The sequence below is a fragment of the Entelurus aequoreus genome, linkage group LG05, assembly GCF_033978785.1.
Source record: "Entelurus aequoreus isolate RoL-2023_Sb linkage group LG05, RoL_Eaeq_v1.1, whole genome shotgun sequence".
Taxonomy (NCBI): domain Eukaryota; kingdom Metazoa; phylum Chordata; class Actinopteri; order Syngnathiformes; family Syngnathidae; genus Entelurus; species Entelurus aequoreus.
In genome coordinates, this window is record NC_084735.1 from 5,710,635 (window position 1) to 5,737,358 (window position 26,724).

The 26,724-nt window shown below is 43.3% G+C and overlaps 1 protein-coding gene across 1 annotated transcript; it reads right to left on the reverse strand.

The window, feature by feature from the left end:
- LOC133650059 (protein FAM91A1) lies at positions 1-25,866 on the reverse strand. The gene is made up of 24 exons (XM_062046853.1): positions 25,556-25,866; positions 22,884-22,968; positions 22,669-22,820; positions 22,145-22,202; positions 20,284-20,351; positions 19,297-19,410; positions 18,703-18,793; positions 18,574-18,636; positions 16,447-16,553; positions 16,339-16,377; positions 15,548-15,660; positions 15,003-15,112; positions 14,829-14,941; positions 14,656-14,742; positions 13,097-13,226; positions 12,781-12,929; positions 12,537-12,671; positions 12,033-12,146; positions 11,888-11,960; positions 11,681-11,827; positions 6,958-7,041; positions 6,776-6,899; positions 5,537-5,606; positions 1-1,461 (listed from the first exon to the last, which is right to left on the reverse strand). The coding sequence occupies exons 1-24, from the start codon at positions 25,625-25,627 to the stop codon at positions 1,276-1,278; spliced, it is 2,484 nt and encodes an 827-aa protein (XP_061902837.1). The 5' UTR covers positions 25,628-25,866; the 3' UTR covers positions 1-1,275.
- Positions 25,867-26,724: the final 858 nt, after the last annotated feature.

Consider the following 26,724-nt stretch of genomic DNA (forward strand, 5'->3'; position numbering starts at 1 on the left):
AAGAAAAAGTACTCACATACAGTACATACAAGAAAAAGTACTCACATACAGTACATACAATAAAAAGTACAGTATAAAAAGCATTACATCATATTATATTAAATATTAATTTACGAGGAGATAATCAAATGTGTTAACTTACAGGTTGAGCTTGTCCTGTCCAACATTTGACTCTTCTTCTTCTTCTTTGTTATTGTTGCTGGCAAATAAGAGTCACGTGACTCAGCAGCGCCACCTGTTGTTGTAGACTCAATGTTACTTTCATCTTTGACTCGCCAGGGGTTTGTACTTGAAGATGATTGTTGTTACAATCCTCTTTTTACTTGCAATTATGTCTTTTACTTGAAGATCATTCATTGTTGTATACTTGACAAACCTTTTTTTTTCTTGTGAATCTTTTTTTTTTCATGGAATCATTTTTCTTTAATGCGTTTTTTTTAATTGCAGACATTTTTTTCAGTTTTTTTTTTTTTTTACTTGTGAAACATTTTTTCTTGCAAATAGTTTTTTTTTTTTTTAAGATAGAAATGAGTACTTTTTACTTGTGAAGTTAGTAATATGTTTTTTTCATTGCAAATCCATTTTTATGTGAAGAAAATGGTGTTGTTTTTTTTTTACTGGCAAATTATTTTTTTTTTCGTGCAAATTGTTTCTTTAATTGAAGAAGATTTGTTTTTTTTTACGTTTGTGTTCCACCTGCCGGGAAAGGTGAGCCAAGAGATGTTGGACTTCAGAATAAAAGCCTCCTGTAAGGCGTGACATCTTTATTATTTCTCTGCAAGAATGAGAAGATGAGCGATGGGTGGACTTGACTACTACAAAGAAGTGCTAACACTTTGGCAAAGACGACAGCTTGTGGGCGGGGCTTCATACAGGAAGGACCGCGTCCTTTTTGCTGATAAAACATTGAAACTAGTGAATAAACGTCTACATGGAGGCTCCATTCTTTGCAGGCCTATGGGGGCTCTTATTGTGAAGGGACAGGTGTTACAGAGTCGTCATGCTGGAACCTTCATTTCCCTTCTAGCGGCGAGTGAAAGAAAAGTGTGGAAAGAAGTGTGCTTTGGAGGAGGAGAAGAAGAAGGATGACATCATGCAATCATCTCACCAGACGACACAGGTGGTCCCAGAACATCAAAGGAAGAGGAGGGTCTCCTACGTGCTGGCCTGACGCTGCACAAAATGAAAGGAATGGAGGGTCTCCTACGTGCCGGAATGGAGGGTCTCCTACGTGCCGGAATGGAGGGTCTCCTACGTGCCGGAATGGAGGGTCTCCTACGTGCTGGCCTGACGCTGCAGCGCCGACATGTCCAGTGGGGGAGGGGCCCGCCCACTCCACTCCCGCAGCTGCCCGTCCTTGTACAGCAGGTTGAGGGCGGGCAGCGGCACGCCCGACTCGGCGGGGGGTCGGCTGAGGGGGTCGGTCACGCCGCTGTCGGGGTCGCAGGGGGCGGCGCCGTCCTGACGACACAGGAAGTCACGTCACTTCCTGCTTCCTTCAAATCTCTTACACACTTTAAATCATGTTGATGACATCATTAAATGTCGTCAACATGATTTAATGATGATTTAATGATGTCATCATCAACATGATTTAATGATGTCATCATCAACATGATTTATTGATGTCATCATCAACATGATTTATTGATGTCATCAACATGACATAATGATGTCATCAACATGATTTAATGATGTCATCATCAACATGATTTATTGATGTCATCAACATGATTTAATGATGTCATCATCAACATGATTTATTGATGTCATCATCAACATGATTTAATGTCATCAACATGATTTAATGATGTCATCAACATGATTTAATGATGTCATCATCAACATGATTTAATGTCATCAACATGATTTAATGATGTCATCAACATGATGTAATGATGTCATCAACATGATTTAATGATGTCACCATCAACATGATTTAATGTCATCAACATGATTTAATGATGCCGTCAACATGATTTAATGATGTCATCATCAACATGATTTAATGATGTCATCATCAACATGATTTAATGATGTCATCATCAACATGATTTATTGATGTCATCAACATGACTTAATGATGTCGTCAACATGATTTAATGATGTCATCATCAACATGATTTAATGATGTCATCATCAACATGATTTAATGTCATCAACATGATTTAATGATGTCGTCAACATGATTTAATGATGATTTAATGATGTCATCATCAACATGATTTAATGATGTCATCATCAACATGATTTATTGATGTCATCATCAACATGATTTATTGATGTCATCAACATGACATAATGATGTCATCAACATGATTTAATGATGTCATCATCAACATGATTTATTGATGTCATCAACATGATTTAATGATGTCATCATCAACATGATTTATTGATGTCATCATCAACATGATTTAATGTCATCAACATGATTTAATGATGTCATCAACATGATTTAATGATGTCATCATCAACATGATTTAATGTCATCAACATGATTTAATGATGTCATCAACATGATGTAATGATGTCATCAACATGATTTAATGATGTCACCATCAACATGATTTAATGTCATCAACATGATTTAATGATGCCGTCAACATGATTTAATGATGTCATCATCAACATGATTTAATGATGTCATCATCAACATGATTTAATGATGTCATCATCAACATGATTTATTGATGTCATCAACATGACTTAATGATGTCGTCAACATGATTTAATGATGTCATCATCAACATGATTTAATGATGTCATCATCAACATGATTTAATGTCATCAACATGATTTAATGATGTCATCAACATGATTTAATGATGTCATCATCAACATGATTTAATGTCATCAACATGATTTAATGATGCCATCAACATGATTTAATGATGTCATCATCAACATGATTTATTGATGTCATCATCTACATGATTTAATGTCATCAACATGATTTAATGATGTCATCAACATGATTTAATGATGTCATCATCAACATAATTTAATGTCATCAACATGATTTAATGATGCCATCAACATGATTTAATGATGTCATCATCAACATGATTTATTGATGTCATCATCAACATGATTTAATGTCATCAACATGATTTAATGATGTCATCAACATGACTTAATGATGTCAACATCAATCAATCAATCAAAGTTTATTTATATAGCCCTAAATCACAAGTGTCTCAAAACATGATTTAATGATGTCATCATCAACATGATTTAATGATGTCATCATGATTTAATGATGTAATCATCAACATGAATTAATGTCATCAACAACATGATTTAATGATGTCATCAACATGATTTAATGTCATCAACATGATTTAATGATGTTATCAACATGATTTAATTATGTCATCATCAACATGATTTAATGATGTCAACATAATTTAATGATGTCATCAACAACACGATTTAATGATGCCATCAACTTGATTTAATGATGTCATCATCAACATGATTTAATGATGTCCACATGATTTAACGATGTTATCAACATGATTTAATTATGTCATCATGATTTAATGATGTAATCATCAACATGATTTAATGATGTCATCAACAACATGATTTAATGATGTCATCATCAACATGATTTAATGATGTCCACATGATTTAACGATGTTATCAACATGATTTAATTATGTCATCATGATTTAATGATGTAATCATCAACATGATTTAATGATGTCATCAACAACATGATTTAATGATGTCATCAACATGATTTAATGATGTCATCATCAACATGATTTAATGATGTCCACATGATTTAATGATGTCATAATCAACATGATTTAATGATGTCATCATGATTTAATGATGTAATAATTCACATGATTTAATGTAATCATCAACATGATTTAATGATGTCATCAACATGATTTAATGACATCATCAACATGATTTTAATGTCGTCATCAACATGATTTAATGTCATCAACATGATTTAATGATGTCATCAACATGATTTAATGACGTCATCAACATGATTTAATGACGTCATCAACATGATTTTAATGATGTCATCATCAACATGATTTAATGATGTCATCAACATTATTTAATGATGTCATCAACATGATTTACCACAAAGTACAGACTAGAAGCCGCTACCTTTTTCCTACGCTTTGAACCCTGCGGCTTATAAAAGAGTGCGGCTAATTTATGGCTTTCTTTTTTTGTTTAGTGTTGAATAGTTTTCATTAAACACGTGACACTGAGTAGGTGTGTTATTGTTTGTGCTACGGTGAACATGTACTTCCTGTTTTAATGCCTAAAAACCGGAAGTAAAACCATCAATAGCGTTTCTACTCGTATGTATGCTTCATTCATCACTCCAAGCAACGTTTGTAAGTTTTACAATATAACTAAAACTATTCTTACTTACTAAAGTGTTTTCACGCATATTTCTACCTGCTATCGTCAAGTCATCAAGCGTTGTTAGCGTTAGCTAGTATGCTAACACATTTACGAGGGTCTGTGTTAGCATTATTATATTTTTTTTTAACTTGCGAAAAAAATGTCTTGCAAATTAATTTTCCATTAAAGAAATTTGTTTCTTTTTACCCGTGAAGTTTGTTTACTTGAAGAAAATAGTTTTTACCTTGCAAATGTTGTTTTTTTATATGCAGAAAAGTTTTTTTAACTTACAAATATTTTGTTTCTTGCAAATTGTTTCTTTAATTGAAGAAAATTGCTTTCTTTAGTTGCAAGTGTTTTTTTTTTAATTGCATAAATACATTTTTTTAAGTTGCGAAACATTTTTTTTTGCAAATTGTTTTTTTAAATGATAGAAAATTATTTATTTTACTTGTGAAGTTTTTTTTCCTTGAAGAAAATTGGGGTTTCTTTTACTTGCGAATTGTTTTTTTAATTGAAGAACATTTTTATTTTTTGAACTTGCGAAAAAAATTTTCTTGCAAATAGTTTTTTTAATAAAATTCATTTGTGTTTTTTTTAAATGTGAAGTTGTTTTACTCCCAGAAATATGTTTTTTCCTTGCAAATCTTTTTTTTTTTTACCTTAAGAACATTTTTTTACTGGCAAATTTTGTTTTCTTGTGAATTGTTTCTTTAATTGAAGAACGTTGTTTTTTACTTGCAAGTCTTTTTTTTTCTGTGTTAGTATTATTAACTTACAATAACATTCTTTTTCTTTTGTTTCACTTTCACAAATTCACCAAAAGGTCAACGTGGAGTTATTGAGTCTGTTTAGCTGATTGGACAGCTAGCTTGCGCAGCTACTGGGTCCATGACCGTTTTACTGCCCTGTTACAGACACCGTTTGGAAACGATTAAGGTATGTAAATGAACATTTACATAATATTTCTGTGTAAACAAGTCATTTCACAAGGTATATATATCTCTTCTTGGTCCAGTTCTGTGTTTGTTCATGCTTGGAGGTTTGGTCGCACACGTCAAAAACACACACAGTGATGGGTGTGAAGTGGTTACTATGGCAACACCTGGGACAGGTGTCAATATCGGCAGAGAGAAGAAGAAAGGTGTTCTACCTGGAAGGTCTGAACAAAGCTCAGCACGTTGAGGGACAGTTTCCTGCTGGAGTGAAGCAGCTCTTGGAGGCTGAGGAACAACAACAAGTCAGTCACATGATGACGCCAACAAGTCAGTCACATGATGACGCCAACAAGTCAGTCACATGATGACGCCAACAAGTCAGTCACATGATGGCGCCAACAAGTCAGTGACATGATGGCGCCAACAAGTCAGTGACATGATGGCGCCAACAAGTCAGTGACATGATGGCGCCAACAAGTCAGTCACATGAAGTCAGTCACATGATGACGCCAACAAGTCAGTCACATGATGCCAACAAGTCAGTCACATGAAGTCAGTCACATGATGCCAACAAATCAGTCACATGATGCCAACAAGTCAGTCACATGATGGTGATAACAAGCCAGTCACATGATGCCAACAAGTCAGTGACATGATGGCGCCAACAAGTCAGTCACATGAAGTCAGTCACATGTTGCCAACAAGTCAGTCACCGGATGCCAAAAAGTCAGTGACATGATGACGCCAACAAGTCAGTCACATGATGGCGCCAACAAGTCAATGACATGATGGCGCAACAAGTCAGTCACATGATGGCACTAACAAGTAAGTGACACAATGCCAACAAGTCAGTCACATGATGACGCCAACAAGTCAGTCACATGATGACGCCAAAAAGTCAGTCACATGATGACGCCAACAAGTCAGTCACATGATGGCACTAACAAGTAAGTCACATGATGCCAACAAGTCGGTCACATGATGACGCCAACAAGTCAGTCACATGATGGCGCCAACAAGTCAGTGACATGATGCCAACAAGTCAGTGACATGATGCCTACAAGTCAGTGACATGATGACGCCAACAAGTCAGTGACGTGATGCCAACAAGTCAGTGACATGATGCCAACAAGTCAGTGACATGATGCCAACAACTCAGTGACATGATGCCAACAACTCAGTGACATGATGCCAACAAGTCAGTGACATGATGCCAACAAGTCAGTGACATGATGCCAACAAGTCAGTGACATGATGGCGCCAACAAGTCAGTGACATGATGCCAACAAGTCAGTGACATGATGGCGCCAACAAGTCAGTGACATGATGGCGCCAACAAGTCAGTCACATGATGATGTCAACAAGTCAGTAACATGATGCCAACAAGTCAGTCACATGAAGTCAGTCACATGATGCCAACAAATCAGTCACATGATGACCAATGAGTGTCTGACCTGTCGCTGCAGCACAGCTTGTGGGCGGCGACCTTGCTGCAGACTCTGCGGTTGAGTTCGGAGCTGAAGAGCGGCACACCAAAGCAGAGCTCCAAGGGCACCCACTGCTCTTCACACGACAGACCTGCAGAGCAGCCATTGAGCAAGGCAGTGTTGCAGATGGAGGACACAAGACCACCTACTGTCACTCTGACCATCTTCTGTCACCAACTCAAAGGATTCTGTGCTGCCGTTGGTGTCCACGCCTCCTCCCAGGTGTGTGTCACCTGACCACACAGGTACACACATCAACTCATCTCATCTTCATGACTCACCTTCTTTATCAATCATCTTCATTCTTGATCATATCATTATGGGCCTGCTGCAATGCAAGCAGCCCATAATATTAATGCTCATACATCAACTTTTATTCTTATAGTTCCGCACGTTTCTCTTCTGCTTATTAATACAAGACCAACCGGCCAAGGAACCCCCACATATGTTATAGCAGGTGTGTCGACCAAGGAACCCCCACATATGTTATAGCAGGTGTGTCGACCAAGGAACCCCCACTTATGTTATAGCAGGTGTGTCGACCAAGGAACCCCCACATATGTTATAGCAGGTGTGTCGACCAAGGAACCCCCACTTATGTTATAGCAGGTGTGTCGACCAAGGAACCCCCACATATGTTATAGCAGGTGTGTCGACCAAGGAACCCCCACATATGTTATAGCAGGTGTGTCGACCAAGGAACCCCCACATATGTTATAGTAGGTGTGTCGACCAAGGAACCCCCAAATATGTTATAGCAGGTGTGTCGACCAAGGAACCCCCACTTATGTTATAGCAGGTGTGTCGACCAAGGAACCCCCACATATGTTATAGCAGGTGTGTCAACCAAGGAACCCCCACTTATGTTATAGCAGGTGTGTCGACCAAGGAACCCCCACATATGTTATAGCAGGTGTGTCGACCAAGGAACCCCCACTTATGTTATAGCAGGTGTGTCGACCAAGGAACCCCCACATATGTTATAGCAGGTGTGTCGACCAAGGAACCCCCACATATGTTATAGCAGGTGTGTCGACCAAGGAACCCCCACATATGTTATAGTAGGTGTGTCGACCAAGGAACCCCCAAATATGTTATAGCAGGTGTGTCGACCAAGGAACCCCCACTTATGTTATAGCAGGTGTGTCGACCAAGGAACCCCCACATATGTTATAGCAGGTGTGTCGACCAAGGAACCCCCACATATGTTATAGCAGGTGTGTCGACCAAGGAACCCCCACATATGTTATAGCAGGTGTGTCGACCAAGGAACCCCCACATATGTTATAGCAGGTGTGTCGACCAAGGAACCCCCACATATGTTATAGCAGGTGTGTCGACCAAGGAACCCCCACTTATGTTATAGCAGGTGTGTCGACCAAGGAACCCCCACATATGTTATAGCAGGTGTGTCGACCAAGGAACCCCCACTTATGTTATAGCAGGTGTGTCGACCAAGGAACCCCCACATATGTTATAGCAGGTGTGTCGACCAAGGAACCCCCACATATGTTATAGCAGGTGTGTCGACCAAGGAACCCCCACTTATGTTATAGCAGGTGTGTCGACCAAGGAACCCCCAGATATGTTATAGCAGGTGTGTCGACCAAGGAACCCCCACATATGTTATAGCAGGTGTGTCGACCAAGGAACCCCCACATATGTTATCGCAGGTGTGTCGACCAAGGAACCCCCACATATGTTATAGCAGGTGTGTCGGCCAAGGAACCCCCACTTATGTTATAGCAGGTGTGTCGACCAAGGAACCCCCACTTATGTTATAGCAGGTGTGTCGACCAAGGAACCCCCACTTATGTTATAGCAGGTGTGTCAACCAAGGAACCCCCACATATGTTATAGCAGGTGTGTCGACCAAGGAACCCCCACTTATGTTATAGCAGGTGTGTCGACCAAGGAACCCCCACATATGTTATAGCAGGTGTGTCGACCAAGGAACCCCCACTTATGTTATAGCAGGTGTGTCGACCAAGGAACCCCCACATATGTTATCGCAGGTGTGTCGACCAAGGAACCCCCACATATGTTATAGCAGGTGTGTCGACCAAGGAACCCCCACATATGTTATAGCAGGTGTGTCGACCAAGGAACCCCCCCATATGTTATAGCAGGTGTGTCCACCAAGGAACCCCCACATATGTTATAGCAGGTGTGTCCACCAAGGAACCCCCACATATGTTATAGCAGGTGTGTCGACCAAGGAACCCCCACTTATGTTATAGCAGGTGTGTCGACCAAGGAACCCCCACATATGTTATAGCAGGTGTGTCGACCAAGGAACCCCCACTTATGTTATAACAGGTGTGTCGACCAAGGAACCCCCACACATGTTATAGCAGGTGTGTCGACCAAGGAACCCCCACTTATGTTATAGCAGGTGTGTCGACCAAGGAACCTCCACATATGTTATAGCAGGTGTGTCGACCAAGGAACCCCCACATATGTTATAGCAGGTGTGTCGGCCAAGGAACCCCCACATATGTTATAGCAGGTGTGTAGACCAAGGAACCCCCGCATATGTTATAGCAGGTGTGTCGACCAAAGAACCCCCGCATATGTTATAGCAGGTGTGTAGACCAAGGAACCCCCACATATGTTATAGCAGGTGTGTCGACCAAGGAACCCCCACATATGTTATAGCAGGTGTGTCGACCAAAGAACCCCCGCATATGTTATAGCAGGTGTGTAGACCAAGGAACCCCCACATATGTTATAGCAGGTGTGTCGACCAAGGAACCCCCACATATGTTATAGCAGGTGTGTCGACCAAGGAACCCCCACATATGTTATAGCAGGTGTGTCGACCAAGGAACCCCCACATATGTTATAGCAGGTGTGTCGATCAAGGAACCCCCACATATGTTATAGCAGGTGTGTCGGCCAAGGAACCCCCACTTATGTTATAGCTGGTGTGTCGACCAAGGAACCCCCACATATGTTATAGCAGGTGTGTCGACCAAGGAACCCCCACTTATGTTATAGCAGGTGTGTCGACCAAGGAACCCCCACATATGTTATAGCAGAACCCTTTGCAGCACTAACTCTTCCGGGACGCTACAAAATACACCCCCCGCTACCACCAAACTTCCCCCCCACACACACACACCTTGTAGCGTCCCGGAAGAGTTAGTGCTGCATAGGATTCTGGGTATTTGTTCTGTTGTGTTTATGTTGTGTTACGTGCGGATGTTCTCCCGAAATGTGTTTGTCATTCTTGTTTGGTGTGGATTTACAGTGTGGCGTATATTTCTAACAGTGTTAAAGTTTTTTTATTCGGCTACCCTCTTTGTAACCTGTATCGCTGTTGATCAAGTACGCGTTGCATTCAATTGTGTGTGTGTGCAGAAGTCGCACATTTTAAGTAACTGGGCCAGCACTTGTTGGACTGGATGAAAAGCAGACATGCGATTTTCGGGAGGGGCACGGAAGTTTGGAAGACTCTGGGAGGGTTGGCAAGTATTAGAATTAGCTGTGAATGTGGTGTTACCGCGGCACCGCCGCAATATATAATCGGCGGGCCAGCTCTAGTGTTAATTTGATATCGCCTCAAGGGCCTAGTGGAATTACCAAATTTGGCCCGCGGGCCAGAGTTTGACACCCATGCCCTAGAGTCATATAACTTGGTATGTGACACTTGTTAGCATGCTAGCATACTAGCATTAACATGCTAACTTTTTTGCCAAGGTTACGTTTTTTCCCCCAATTAGACAGCCAGTCATACAACTTGATATGTGACACATGCTAACTGATAGCATGCTAACGTTAGCTTGCTGGCATGCCAAAATCAGCGCGATCATTTTTTTGAGCCAGTTTTGCAACCGTTTACCCCAGAGTAATATAACTCGGTACGTGACACTTGTTAACCGTTAGCATGCCAACGATAGCATGCTAGCACGCTAACTTAAGCGTGATAACTTTTCCATTTAATTTTACGCTTTTTTTGTCTACTTCCGCAGCCATACACTTTACAGCCGTGTTACTTGAAATGTGAGACATGCTAACTGCTAGCAAGCCATCGTTAGCACACATGCTAAATGTTAGCATTTTAATGTGCGCGTGCTAACATTTTAGGCTCCCTCTTATCCTTTATAAGTAATATTTATCACTCATTTTTTATTATCCATCAATAATGTTCATTCCTAATCTTGATTCTTTAAGAAGGCGTGTTACCTGTGCACTCCCCAGGCTGCACACTAACTCCTCTACTACCTGTGCACTCCCCAGGCTGCACACTGACTCCTCTACTACCTGTGCACTCCCCAGGCTGCACACTGACTCCTCTACCTGTGCACTCCCCGGGCTGCACACTGACTCCTCTACTACCTGTGCACTCCCCAGGCTGCACACTGACTCCTCTACTACCTGTGCACTCCCCAGGCTGCACACTGACTCCTCTACCTGTGCACTCCCCAGGCTGCACACTGACTCCTCTACTACCTGTGCACTCCCCAGGCTGCACACTGACTCCTCTACCTGTGCACTCCCCGGGCTGCACACTGACTCCTCTACTACCTGTGCACTGCCCAGGCTGCACACTGACTCCTCTACTACCTGTGCACTCCCCAGGCTGCACACTGACTCCTCTACCTGTGCACTCCCCAGGCTGCACACTAACTCCTCTACTACCTGTGCACTCCCCAGGCTGCACACTGACTCCTCTACTACCTGTGCACTCCCCAGGCTGCACACTGACTCCTCTACCTGTGCACTCCCCAGGCTGCACACTAACTCCTCTACTACCTGTGCACTCCCCAGGCTGCACACTAACTCCTCTACTACCTGTGCACTCCCCAGGCTGCACACTGACTCCTCTACTACCTGTGCACTCCCCAGGCTGCACACTGACTCCTCTACCTGTGCACTCCAAGGTGTCGCTGGGCCTGCGGCGGTGCCTGTTGTTGCAGTTGAGCATGGTGACGTAGCCACACTGGTGGTCCAGGTCCACGTGCTCCCTGAGCGTGCGCAGAGCTTTGTGCACCGCCATGTTGGAGTAGGAGAAGTCTGCACACAGAGGAGGAGTCAGCGGGTGCAGCAGAGAGGAGAAGAAGGGGTGTGGCTGACCTCCCTTCAGCTCCTCCTGGTCAAAGGGGAAGGGGACGTGGAGCGTCTCTCCGTGGCCGTGCACGCCATGACCCTGGGGGCGTGACACAGGCGTGAGGACGGGAACAGGAACAGGAAGAAGAAGAAGAAGAAGAAGAAGAAGAACCTGGATGAGCACAGCAGAGTGCGTGAGAGCGTCGTTGAGCATGGTCAGCACGTTGGACGTGGGCACCACTCCAGGGTCGTGACCCCAGGACGTGATCAACAACCTGTCGTACACCTGAGGGAAGAAAGTCAGCCTTTTTTTCATCTGCCATTAACTTCCCAGCATGCTTTGCTCATGTTGCTGTCGGCTCAGCAAGGAAGGCCTGTGACACTGACATGTGACTTAGTCATGTGACACTGACATGTGACTTAGTCATGTGACTTAGTCATGTGACACTGACATGTGACTTAGTCACCAACATGAGGTGCAGCATAAGGTGCTGGATGAGAGTACAGAATGAGATGTAGAATAAGGTACAAAATAAAGTGCAGAATGAGAGTACACAATAAGGTGTAGAGTAAGGTGTAGAATATGGTGTAGAATAAGGTGTAGAATAAGGTGTAGAATAAAGGTGCAGTGAGTTGACCTACAAGACTGTCGATGTGGGCGGGGCCCTCCCCTCACCTGGAAAATGTCGGGCAGTTTGCGCAGCCTGGAGCCTTTGGACAGCAGCAGTGAGGGCGGGCCTTGTCTGGTCACATGGTACAGGTAGAGTTTGAACCAGATGGAGCTCACCTCAGGGATGGCTGGTCCTATGTGCTGGAACATAGTAGTACAATGATTAGTAGTAGTAGTACTAGTATGAGAGTATAGTGTGTACAATGATTAGTAGTAGTAGTGGTTGTAGTAGCAGGTGTGTTCCATGTACCTGGGGTGTGCAGCTGCTGATGGGTCTGATCTCATTACTGAGCGGTGCCATGGAGACCAGCAGCTTGTAGTTCTTGTTGAGGACTCTGCTGCAGGTGGCCTGGTCTAGACCCAGGAGACTCTCACAGCGCAGCATGTCCAAGGGAAATCCTGGTGGTGTACACACTATCACTGGTAATATACTATACTAGTGTGTACTTCACATGGTGTACACACTATCACTGGTAATGCAGTATACGAGTGTGTACTTCACATGTTGGGGATGTCCGGTCCCTGGTCCTAAGTGAGTTCTTTGGTGACCAGCAGTCGGGACTTACCTATGTTGGGGATGTCCGGTCCCTGGTCCTGAGTGAGTTCCTTGTTGTAGCGTAAGAAGAGGATGGTGTTCTTCAGGGTGAGGGCGTGGTCAAAGTAGCGCTGAGCCTCACCCTCTGCTGTGCTCTCCACCTTCAGGACAGATAGAACCAAGCGGTTGAGGAGAAATAGAATATCAGGGAAGTTAACACACCCTCAACTATAAAGCGCTACTTATTTCCTACACTTTGAACCCTGCGGTCTATATCACGGTGCGGCTAATTTATGGATTTTTTTTCCCCCCGCTGATGGCAATAATGCAAGTTATTGCTACTCAGGGTTCACACCAGCCGGTGGGCACGAGTAACGTGTGCACTCGCTTTCTTCCTAAAACAAAACCAGTCACGTGATCTGTGACGTAGAGGAGGAACCACAGATCCCTTCCCCATCAACAACAATGCTAATCAAGCAGACATTGCAATGATTACTTTGAGAACAACTCTGATCCACATACCTCATATTTTTGAGCCCGAATACAAAGAGGATGAACAATACGTTTTAGAGAGTACAATGAGAGGACATTCCATCTCAATTGTTACATATTTATTTACCATTTCAAGGCATAAAAAAGCATATGCGTTCTTGTCTAAAAAAAGGATGGAAACACATCTCTTTATTTCCAGTATGACTGACCTGATAATGTGGTCAGAGTGAGAAGTGTTACGACACCCACGCACAATCTACGGAAACTACCGGAGATATCTGGACAGAAATATTCAAAATGGCAGTCTTTCTTAGCCATAGGGCCCAGTGTTAGGTCGCCACAGCAATACTCAGTTGTAGTACAATTTTCCACCACCAGTGGCAATAATGACAATATCAAACAAGCACCAAAATAAGCGCAAAAATTATGACTAAAGTGTAGATGCTGTATTTTTATTTGCACTTAAATTGTATCGACATATTCACTATTCATTTAGTTTATTTATTCCATCCAATCCATCCATCCATTTTCCTACCGCTTGTCCCTTTCGGGGTCGCGGGGGTTGCTGGAGCCTGGGCGGAAGGCGGGGTACACCCTGGACAAGTCGCCACCTCATCACACTAGGGACCATTTAGTGTTGCCAATCAACCTATCCCCCCATTGGAGGTGGGAGGGGCCTATCCCCAGGTGCATGTCTTTGGAGGTGGGAGGGGCCTATCCCCAGGTGCATGTCTTTTGGAGGTGGGAGGGGCCTATCCCCAGGTGCATGTCTTTTGGAGGTGGGAGGGGCCTATCCCCAGGTGCATGTCTTTTGGAGGTGGGAGGAAGCCGGAGTAGAACCCATGCAGTCATGGGGAGCAATTGCAAACTCCACACAGAAAGATCCAGAGCCTGGGATTGAACTCAGGACCTTGGTATTGTGAGGCACATGCACTAACCCCTGTGCCACCGTGCTGCCCACAACATAATTATATGTACGTTAATTTTCTGTCAGTTATTCATCAGTCCTTTCTTATGCGCTGACCTAAGCCTAAGGTAGGAATAGAAAAGTCCTAAATGAGGTGACTATAATTTGGTGAGTCGGAAGAGGGTCCTCACCTTCTCCAGCTCGGCCAGGAAGCTGTCCAGGGTCTCGTCGGAGAGCTTGCCCACCTCAAACATGGTCACGGCGTGGCTCTTCAGGTTCTGCCAAAGACGGGGACGTGATTAAAGGTTGTGGGTGTGCTCCACAAAAGGTGCTGGGGTGGGAAGGGGGGGGGTCCACCACAGACCGGGGACAGGTTGCCCATCATGAGGAAGGCCGTCAGCGTGGAGTCGAAGAGGAAGGCGATCCTCTTGGTGGGGGCGGCCGGGATGCTGAGGCTGCTGACGCTGGCTGTGTCCGCTACACACACACACACCCACATTGAGCACTACCACACAAGGAGGGTGTGCATCAAGCAGACCTTGGTCCTCCAGACTGGTGGTGTCAGTGTCGGTGGCAGAGGAGCCTCCCTCCATCACGGGGCTGCCCTGCTCCCAGGAGAGTAACATCTTCTGAGGGTCCATGGTGCTCCTGAGGCACAAGACCAGGAACATGGTGAGGAACCTCCACTTTTATTCAGGGAGTAGACATGGTGGAAGAGGAGTGAGTAGACATGGTGGAAGAGGAGTGAGTAGACATGGTGGAAGAGGAAGGAGAGGAGTGAGTAGACATGGTGTAAGAGGAGTGAGTAGACATGGTGTAAGAGGAAGGAGAGGAGTGAGTAGACATGGTGGAAGAGGAGTGAGTAGACATGGTGTAATAGGAAGGAGAGGAGTGAGTAGACATGGTGGAAGAGGAGTGAGTAGACATGGTGTAAGAGGAGTGAGTAGACATGGTGTAAGAGGAGTGAGTAGACATGGTGGAAGAGGAAGGAGAGGAGTGAGTAGACATGGTGTAAGAGGAGTGAGTAGACATGGTGTAAGAGGAGTGAGTAGACATGATGGAAGAGGAAGGAGAGGAGTGTACTTCAGCCTGTTGAGGGAGGGAGCGTTCTTCCAGGTGGGGTGGAGCTGCTCCGAGCTGATCACCTGACCTTTCTTCACGGCGAAGCCCAGGCGGCAGTACATAGACACGGCATTCTGGGAAATAAATAGAGTTGGCATGAAACACTGAACAGGTGCAAAAGCACCATGTGTTGGAGCAATAGCACCGTGTGTTGGGATTGAGAATCGTTTTGAATAGAGAATCAATTCTGAATCAAATAGTTACCCCCAAGATTTGAATCGAATTGATTCTAAAAGTATTGATTTTGGATCGAGAATCGTTTTGAATTGAGAATTGATTCTGAATGGAATCGTTACCCCTAAGAATCAAATCGATTCAAAAAGTATTGATTTTGGATTGATAATCATTATCAATTGAGAATCAATTCTGAATTGAATCGTTCACCCCATGAATCAAATCGATTCGAAAAGTATTAATTTTGAATGGAAAATCCCTCTGAATTTAGAGTGTAACACTAAAAGTGTTTCCTGCTGTTTAAAGACTTGAACCGGAAGTAGAAGTGCTGTTCCCTCTTCTAGCACATCCATATCGTTTCTACTCGCATGGATTCTTCATTCATGGCTCCAAGCGACCTTGGTAAGTTTTACAATATAACTAAAACAACTCTTAGGAGAGTTTCCATAAGCGACCTTGGTAAGTTTTACAATATAACTAAAACAACTCTTAGAATGTTTGTAAGAGTCTTTACACGCTAGTTCTACTCCTATTTCACTGCAGTGATATTTGGAGGGAGAGAAGAAGGTGGTCCTCACCTTCACCAGGTCCAGGTCTATCTCCAACACGTTGGCCAGCTGCATGGAGGACAAGGAGCAGGTTAGAAACCTGCACATGGTCCACCAGCGTGATGCTAGCCTAGCTACCTCTGCTACGTTGGTCTGCTCGTCGATGGACACGAAGATCTTGTAGAGCAGCGTCTCAAAGTAGTCTCCCTGCACCCGGTTCATCACAAAACCCTCCAGAGGGGGCACTGTGGTGGCACACACCAGGAGTCACACACGCCTTAGCATCACAAATACTTTGTTCATCCCCCAGGGGAAATTAACATTTGCAGCACAATCCCATTCAACATCAACCAAACATTACAGGGAGACAGGACAGGATCAAACATTACAGGGAGACAAGACAGGATCCAACATTACAGGGAGATAGGACAGGATAAAACATTACAGGGAGACAGGACAGGATCAAACATTACAGGGAGACAGGACAGGATCAAACATTACAGGGAGACTGAACAGGATCAAACATAACAGGGAGACAGAACAGGATAAACATTACAGGGGGACAGGACAGGATAAAACATTACAGGGAGACAAAACAGGATAAAACATTACAAGGAGACAGGACAGGATGATCAAACATTACAGGGAGACAAAACAGGATCAAACATTACAAGGAGACAGAACAGCATCAAACATTACAGGGAGACAGAACAGGATCAAACATTACAAGGAGACAGGACAGGATCAAACATTACAGGGAGACAGGACAGGATCAAACATTACAGGGAGACAGGACAGGATCAAACATTACAGGGACACAGAACAGGATCAAACATTACAGGGGGACAGAACAGGATCAAACATTACAGGGAGACAGGACAGGATCAAACATTACAGGGAGACAGGACAGGATCAAACATTACAGGGAGACAGGACAGGATCAAACATTACAGGGAGACAGGACAGGATCAAACATTAAAAGGAGACAGGACAGGATCAAACATTACAGGGAGACAGGACAGGATCAAACATTACAGGGAGACAGGACAGGATCAAACATTACAGGGAGACTGAACAGGATCAAACATAACAGGGAGACAGAACAGGATAAACATTACAGGGGGACAGGACAGGATAAAACATTACAGGGAGACAGAACAGGATAAAACATTACAAGGAGACAGGACAGGATGATCAAACATTACAGGGAGACAGGACAGGATCAAACAATACAGGGAGACAGGACAGGATCAAACTTTACAGGGAGACAGGACAGGATCAAACATTACAGGGAGACTGAACAGGATCAAACATAACAGGGAGACAGAACAGGATCAAACACTACAGGGAGACAGAACAGGATCGCTGACGGTTTTGCCAACTTTCGGCGCCCCTTACAAAAAAGTTGAGATACGGGGGGAGAGAGAATACATAATAATAAATAAATAAATAAAATAAATCGGTCTAAGCCTGGGCCCCTGGAGAGGGGGTCCAGACTGAGGCCAAGGGCCATGCTAACGTTTTGTATGTTTACACCTACAAATCATGGATTTTGATACTTGGCGCCATCTTCAATGTCTGCTAACATCTCCTTTATTAGCATGTTAATGTTTTGTACCTCATTTTGTATGTTTACACCTACAAATCATGGATTTTGGAAGTATATCAACGTCTCTTACTTCTGCTAACATTTTATGCTAGATAGTGCATTTTAATACTTGCCATCACCTTAGAAGTATGCTAACTTTTCCAATGTCAAGGTGCTAACATTGTATGCTAGCTTTGTCGCTAATTGTGCATGTTTATGCCTACAAATAGTGCACTTTGACATTTCCTCTTATCCTGTCATGTGCTTGCATGATAAAGTTAGCATGCTAACATTTTATGCTAGTGTTTTAACTGACTTTGAATGCTTTAACCAACAAAAATCATCTTTTTTGATACTTGACGGCATCTTGGAAGTATGCTAATGTGTCTAATTTTGGCATGCTAACATTTTATGTAACTTTTTCGCCAATTTTGTAGGTTTACACCTACAAATAGTGTATGTTGGTACTTCCTCTTATCTGGTCATGTGCTAGCACTTTTAGGTAATTTTGTCCGTTTTAGCCTAAAAATCATGGTTTTTGATACTTGCCGCCATCCCAGTAGGATACTAAGGTCTCTTAGAGTAGCATGCTAACATTTTATGGTAGCTTTTAATGCTAGCCCAGCATGAAAATGTGTCTTGGCATGCATAGAATATAGGACATTCCTGGCCAATACCGGAGATACAGCTGTCATCTGAGATAGGAACATCCAGGTAGATGAAGCCGCGGTTGTACAGACCTGAGGACAGACATGAAGTATGTCAAGGTGACAACAGTACAGTACAACAATATGGTTTCTACTCACTTAAGCCCACGTTGTACTCCATTGATCCAGCCAGCTGAGGGCCAGAATCAATCATCTTATCGATAGCTTTCTTCTCGGCTGGAGAGCAGCACTGCACACACACACAGGGGGGGGTTACATTCTAGATGCTGTGGGAAGCAGATCAGAATCATATCCATATTTAAGTGTTACTTCTTTCTAAACTCCTATAGTCATATAAACAATAGCTAGTATTCTTCCTTCTTTTGAGTCTCATAGTAAGGTGTCGGCCTTCTAGATTGGAATGTGTCAGAGTAGAGATAACTCGGAGTAGTCTAAACAAAGGGAGTGGGGGCGAGGGACAGAGGGAAGATCACGGGACTTCCGGGGGTTTGAGGGGAGACCGAGCTAGACCGGGCGAGGGAACGCTTGTGTGCTGGACTGGTCTCACGTTTGTCCTCTAAGCTTAGAGAATAAACCACAAAATACCAACTACTGCCTGTTGATTGAATATAAACATCAGCTTATTGCCATAAAAAGAATCTGGGAGAGACTAGCAATTTGAATTCCCCATTGGAGGAATGCTGGTTAACGCAACAACGCAAATGGAAGGTAGTGAAGAGGCCATGTTCTCACCCTGATGTCATCCTCCGTGATGTAGCCCGTCTGGGCCACCCACCAGGGCTCCACTGAGATCTCCACAGGTTTGGCAGGGAGAAGATCCCGGGCCGATTTCTTGCGGAAGAATTTCTGACAGGAGTGAGTTCATGTCAGCACCTCCTCTCACCACTAGATGGCACACTTTCATAACATAACATAACATAACATACACCAGATTAGGGGCGTCCTAACTTTTACACTTGGGGAGCATTGGGAGAAAAACATTTCCAACATGAAGACAGGACCATAGTAAGTCTGCTGGTCCAACATGAAGACAGGACCATAGTAAGTCTGGTGGTCCAACATGAAGACAGGACCATAGTAAGTCTGCTGGTCCAACATGAAGACAGGACCATAGTAAGTCTGCTGGTCCAACATGAAGACAGGACCATAGTAAGTCTGCTGGTCCAACATGAAGACAGGACCATAGTAAGTCTGGTGGTCCAACATGAAGACAGGACCATAGTAAGTCTGCTGGTCCAACATGAAGACAGGACCATAGTAAGTCTGGTGGTCCAACATGAAGACAGGACCATAGTAAGTCTGCTGGTCCAACATGAAGACAGGACTATAGTAAGTCTGCTGGTCCAACATGAAGACAGGGCTATAGTAAGTCTGCTGTTCCAACATGAAGACAGGACCATAGTAAGTCTGCTGGTCCAACATGAAGACAGGACCATAGTTTGGACACCCTGCACTGGTTCTTGACTCACCTTAGAGACAGGACTGTAGTTTAGACACCCTGCACTGGTTCTTGACTCACCTTAGAGACAGAACAATAGTGTGGACACCCTGCACTGGTTCTGGACTCACCTTAGAGACAGGACTGTAGTGTGGACACCCTGCACTGGTTCTTGACTCACCTTAGAGACAGGACCATAGTGTGGACACCCTGCACTGGTTCTGGACTCACCTTAGAGACAGGACTGTAGTGTGGACACCCTGCACTGGTTCTGGACTCACCTTAGAGGAGCGGCACTGGTTCATCAGGTCTATGTACTGGTTCCTGCCGATGCCCAGCAGCCTCAGACCTGCAGTATAGAGGCAGCAGTCAGATGGTAAGGTGAACACAATGCCTCTAGGTGGCGCTGGAACCGTTACAAAGTGTCCGTACTGTAAGTCAGCACATGCAAGTAGAACTACAAGTCATGTTGGATGCATTTTCTTAGGCACTGAAGGCTGGGAGAGTCTTTGTTGGCCTGTCCTACTCAAGGCCCTGGGGGCCGCCACCTCATTTAATGTGGCCCCCAAAACTTGTCAGTAATATGCCTCAACAAAGTATCTAAGTTACATTTAAACCATCGTGGGAGGCACTGGGACCATGTGGGTGAAGTGTCTTGCCCGAGTTTTCTAGCCCTCCATAGCGTTTCTACTGGTATGGATTCTTCATTCATCACTACAAGCAACGTTTGTAAGTTTTTTTTGTTTGTTTTCATACGGAGCCCCTAAAGGGACATGGGGGAATTTATTTTTTTTATAATTGTTTTTTAATTTTTTTTAGACATGTATCCCGTGCGCACGAGAAACTATCTTGTGCGCACCAGAAACTTTTTATAAAGTTATAAAAAAAAAATAATGATGGCAAGTATAGTAAAATACATAAGTCAGATGATGAATAATGCTTGCAAGTAGAGTCAAATAGATATTAGAGACAAGAGCACTAGAGTCAAATAGATATTAGAGACAAGAGCACTAGAGTCAAATAGATATTAGAGACAAGAGCACTAGAGTCAAATAGATATTAGAGACAAGAGCACTAGAGTCAAATAGATATTAGAGACAAGAGCACTAGAGTCAAATAGATATTAGAGACAAGAGCACTAGAGTCAAATGGATATTAGAGACAAGAGCACTAGAGTCAAATAGATATTAGAGACAAGAGCACTAGAGTCAAATAAATATTAGAGACAAGAGCACTAGAGTCAAATAGATATTAGAGACAAGAGCACTAGAGTCAAATAGATATTAGAGACAAGAGCACTAGAGTCAAATAGATATTAGAGACAAGAGCACTAGAGTCAAATAGATTTTAGAGACAAGAGCACTAGAGTCAAATAGATATTAGAGACAAGAGCACTAGAGTCAAATAGATATTAGAGACAAGAGCGCTAGAGTCAAATAGATATTAGAGACAAGAGCACTAGAGTCAAATAGACAAGAGCACTAGAGTCAAATAGATATTAGAGACAAGAGCACTAGAGTCAAATAGATATTAGAGACAAGAGCACTAGAGTGAGCACAGGGACGGCGTGGCGAAGTTGGTAGAGTGGCTGTGCCAGCAATCGGAGAGCAATCGGAGTGTTGCTGGTTACTGGGGTTCAATTCCCACCTTCTACCTTCCTAGTCACGTCCGTTGTGTCCTTGGGCAAGACACTTCACCCTTTGCCTCTGATGGCTGCTGGTAGCGCCTTGCATGGCAGCTCCCGCCATCAATGTGTGAATGTGTGTGTGAATGGGTAAATGTGGAAATACTGTCAAAGCGCTTTGAGTACTTTGAAGGTAGAAAAGCGCTATACAAGTATAACCCATTTATCATTTATTTATAGAGTCAAATAGATATTAGAGACAAGAGCACTAGAGTCAAATAGATATTAGAGACAAGAGCACTAGAGTCAAATAGATATTAGAGACAAGAGCACTAGAGTCAAATAGATATTAGAGACAAGAGCACTAGAGTCAAATAGATATTAGAGACAAGAGCACTAGAGTCAAATAGATATTAGAGACAAGAGCACTAGAGTCAAATAGATATTAGAGACAAGAGCACTAGAGTCAAATAGACAAGAGCACTAGAGTGGGAGATGAAATGAAAGTAAGGACTCACAGTCAGCAGCAGTGAAGTTGGGCAAGGAGTCGTAACTCTTCTCACTGTTCATGATGTCCTGCAGGCGCAGACAGAAAGTTATGCCAACACTTATTGAATATCGTCCTGCATGATTATTGATGTCATGTTGTGTGTGTTAATAACATCATCATGACATCTCTCACTTCTCAAATCCCTTCACTGGCTTCCTGTTCCACTCAGGATGGAATACAAAGTCTCCCTACGAAACCACCAGTGCCTCCATGGACATGCACCCCTCTACCTCTGCTCACCCCCAAATCCTCCAGGCTAACCTCCTCCAACCTCCGAGGACAAAGCTCCCAACTATGGGAGACCGGGCTTTCTGCAATCTGTGGAACGCTCTCCCTGACCACCTGAGGGCACCGCAGACTGTGGATGCTTTTTAAAAAGGCGTAAAAACCCTTCTTTTTAAAAAAACACTAGTAGCATCACTTACCTGATTGGTTATTTACGCAGCTGTTTATGGTGTTGTTTAGGTGCAAGAAAGCCAGCACGTCACCCACCTCCATGATGCCGATGTAGTAGGAGAAGGGCGTGACTCGCAGCCCTTTGACCATGATGTCAGACAGGTGGTAGGGGTACAGCATCAGGTGGTCCCGGCTGTACTTCAGCAGCTCCTCGTAGTACTTGCGCTCGTCCTTCTTCACGTGGCGCACTGCGGGCGGGGGAGGGGCCACACCGTCAGCGCTGACAAAACAGAACCTGGCGGAGGTCTCACCTAAGTTATTGCGGAAGCGCAGCTGGTGGCGGATGCTGTAGAGCAGGACATGTTTCTCGTACTCGCGCTGAGAGTTCCCCAAACACTGTGGACAAGAGCCATGGACCACATGTCAACCACCAAGTTCCTCTGCTCCCAGTGCCACCCACACTGCTTTGATATAATTCACTTCACTTTTGAAGACACAGTGCAAAAAATGCTAGTCAAAGACCCACGATGTAAACAACACTGCCGTTTTAGAAGACATAGTGCAAAAAATGCTAGTCAAAGACCCTCGATGTAAACACTGTTGTTGTTTTTTAAGACATAGTGCAAAAAACACAAGTCCAAGACCCTCCATGTAAACAACACTGCTGTTTTTGAAGACATAGTGCAAAAAACCCTAGTCCAAGACCCTCCATGTAAACAACACTGCTGTTTTTTGAAGACATAGTGCAAAAAATGCTAGTCCAAGACCCTCCATGTACACAACACTGCTGTTTTTGAAGGCATACTGCAAAAAACACTAGTCCAAGACCCTCCATGTAAACAACACTGCTGTTTTTTGAAGACATAGTGCAAAAAATGCTAGTCCAAGACCCCTCCATGTAAACAACACTACTGTTTTTGAAGACATAGTGCAAAAAAACGCTAGTCCAAGACCCCTCCATGTAAACAACACTGCTGTTTTTGAAGACATAGTGCAAAAAACGCTAGTCCAAGACCCCTCCATGTAAACAACACTGCTGTTTTTGAAGACATAGTGCAAAAAACGCTAGTCCAAGACCCCTCCATGTAAACAACACTGCTGTTTTTGAAGACATAGTGCAAAAAACCCTACTCCAAGACCCTCCATGTAAACAACACTGCTGTTTTTGAAGACATAGTGCAAAAAACCCTAGTCCAAGACCCTCCATGTAAACAACACTGCAGCTTTTGAAGACATAGTGCAAAATACGCTAGTCCAAGACCCTCCATGTAAACAGCACTGCTGTTTTTGAAGACATAGTGCAAAAAACCCTAGTCCAAGACCCTCCATGTAAACAACACTGCTGTTTTTGAAGACATAGTGCAAAAAATGCTAGTCCAAGACCCTCCATGTAAACAACACTGCTGTTTTTGAAGACATAGTGCAAAAAATGCTAGTCCAAGACCCTCAATGTAAACAACACTCTGCTGTTTTAGAAGACATAATGCCAAAGCGCTAATCAAAGATCCTCAATGTAAACAATAGTCTGCTGTTTTTAAAGACATAATACAAAAATGCTAGTCAAAGACCCTCGATGTAAACAATAGTCTGCTGTTTTTGAAGACAGTGCAAAAACGCTAGGCCAAGACCCTTGATGTAAACAACACTGCTGTTTTTGCAGACATAGTGCAAAAAATGCTGGTCAAAGACCCTCGACGTAAACAACACTACTGTTTTTGAAGACATAGTGCAAAAAACGCTAGTCCAAGACCCTCCATGTAAACAACACTGCTGTTTTTGAAGACATCGTGCAAAAAACGCTAGTCCAAGACCCTCCATGTAAACATCACTACTGGTTTTGAAGACATAGTGCAAAAAACGCTAGTCCAAGACCCTCCATGTAAACAACACTACTGTTTTTGAAGACATAGTGCAAAAAACGCTAGTCCAAGACCCTCCATGTAAACAACACTACTGTTTTTGAAGACATAGTGCAAAAAACGCTAGTCCAAGACCCTCCATGTAAACAACACTGCTGTTTTTGAAGACATAGTGCAAAAAACGCTAGTCCAAGACCCCTCCATGTAAACAACACTGCTGTTTTTGAAGACATAGTGCAAAATACGCTAGTCCAAGACCCTCCATGTAAACAACACTGCTGTTTTTGAAGGCATACTGCAAAAAACACTAGTCCAAGACCCTCCATGTAAACAACACTGCTGTTTTTGAAGACATAGTGCAAAAAATGCTAGTCCAAGACCCTCAATGTAAACAACACTCTGCTGTTTTAGAAGACATAATGCCAAAGCGCTAATCAAAGATCCTCAATGTAAACAATAGTCTGCTGTTTTTAAAGACATAATACAAAAATGCTAGTCAAAGACCCTCGATGTAAACAATAGTCTGCTGTTTTTGATGACAGTGCAAAAACGCTAGGCCAAGACCCTTGATGTAAACAACACTGCTGTTTTTGCAGACATAGTGCAAAAAATGCTGGTCAAAGACCCTCGACGTAAACAACACTGCTGTTTTTAAAGACATAATGCAAAAAACACAAGTCCAAGACCCTCCATGTAAACACTGCTGTTTTTGAAGACATAGTGCAAAAAACGCTAGTCCAAGACCCTCCATGTAAACAACACTACTGTTTTTGAAGACATAGTGCAAAAAACGCTAGTCCAAGACCCTCCATGTAAACAACACTGCTGTTTCTGAAGACATAGTGCAAAAAACGCTAGTCCAAGACCCTCCATGTAAACAACACTACTGTTTTTGAAGACATAGTGCAAAAAACGCTAGTCCAAGACCCTCCATGTAAACAACACAAACAAAGTCTGTACAGTTCTAAACTGAACTGTTTGATGTTATTTCTGGCCGGAAGACAACAACTACGTTATTGACAAGAATGCAGATTTCAAAATAAAAGCTGCTGTCCCTGCAGAGGTTGGGGTGACATTGGCGGCTTCACCCTCACGGACGTCCGTGACTCGGACCTCCACACTACCTGCTTGACGTTGGCGGGAAGTTTAGTCCACGGATAATTCTGCCTGATGTGGAATTCCACGTCCGTGTTCATCGCTAGCTAGCTGCTTAGCTAGCTGCTACACGAGCACAGTGAGACGAGGACGACTCTCTTCTTCTTCTTCTTTTCCCTCTTCCTCTTCTTCTTCCTCCTCCTCTGCGCCGCCACTCGATGACCGAGCAAGACTGAGGACACCACAAAGTCCGCCTGATATTTACAAATCTGCTTCTCCTGGCAATGGACGTCCACTTCCGGGTTGTATTTCGAACCAGGCGTTCGTCACGCGAGTGGCGACATACGTCACTTCCGGTCAATGAAGCGCACGGCACCAGCTTTTAATTTTTTTTTATTTTTATTTTTTAAATTTTATAAACCTTTATTTATAAATTGCAACATTTACTAACAGTTGAGAATTAATAATCAAAATAAGTACAAAACAGCCGCACGGGACCAGCTAACATTAGCATTGTCAGCAACATACGTCACTTCCGGTTAATGACGCGCACGGGGCTAGCTAACAATGAGCTGTTTTTAAATTGAAAACATTTTCTTAAGAGTCTGCTCTCAAAAAGGTTATAAAATGATTATTTCTATCTCGTAGTTCTATTTGATGTCAACAACTCTATGGAGGTTCATGTGCGTCTTTATTCCTTTTTTTTTTCTTTACACTGAATTGATGAATTTATGCGTTTAAATTTTTGTGAACTCCATTTTTTAAAATCAAAATATGCTGACAATGACGTTGGGGAAAAAAAATTGTGAGCAAAATTGTGAGCAATTGTTAAAAAGAAAGCGTGAGTGGCGCCCCCGTGTGTCCGTGGTTGGAATGACAAGTGAAAGATGGAAGCGTGGCGATAATACCCACCGATTTATTTTGACATTTTTATGTTCTTTTACTCCCAGCCAAGATATTTTCATACAAAACATTCAAATATCACACGGCAGAAAGAAACAAATTCACAAGTCCAGGAAGTGACGTAGTCTTGGCGCATGCGTGGACTCATCGTGTCTCGCTTTCGTCCTCCAAGCAGGAGAAACAAGCTCCTCCTACTCAGTAATGATTGGCTTTGCATATGAATGAGGGGGGCGTGGCATCCGGATTACGCAACTTTTTGATGAACTTTAAAGAAAAATAAATACATGATTTAAAA

Excerpts from the sequence above, each read along its gene's own strand:
- LOC133650059 (XM_062046853.1), bottom strand. The coding sequence starts at position 25,627 with ATGAACACGGACGTGGAATTCCACATCAGGCAGAATTATCCGTGGACT. Across the intron at positions 18,637-18,702 it reads GGAGTACAACGTGGGCTTAA|GTCTGTACAACCGCGGCTTC; the intron begins GTGAGTAGAAAC and ends GTCTGTCCTCAG. Across the intron at positions 15,661-16,338 it reads TAGACCTGGACCTGGTGAAG|AATGCCGTGTCTATGTACTG; the intron begins GTGAGGACCACC and ends TTTATTTCCCAG.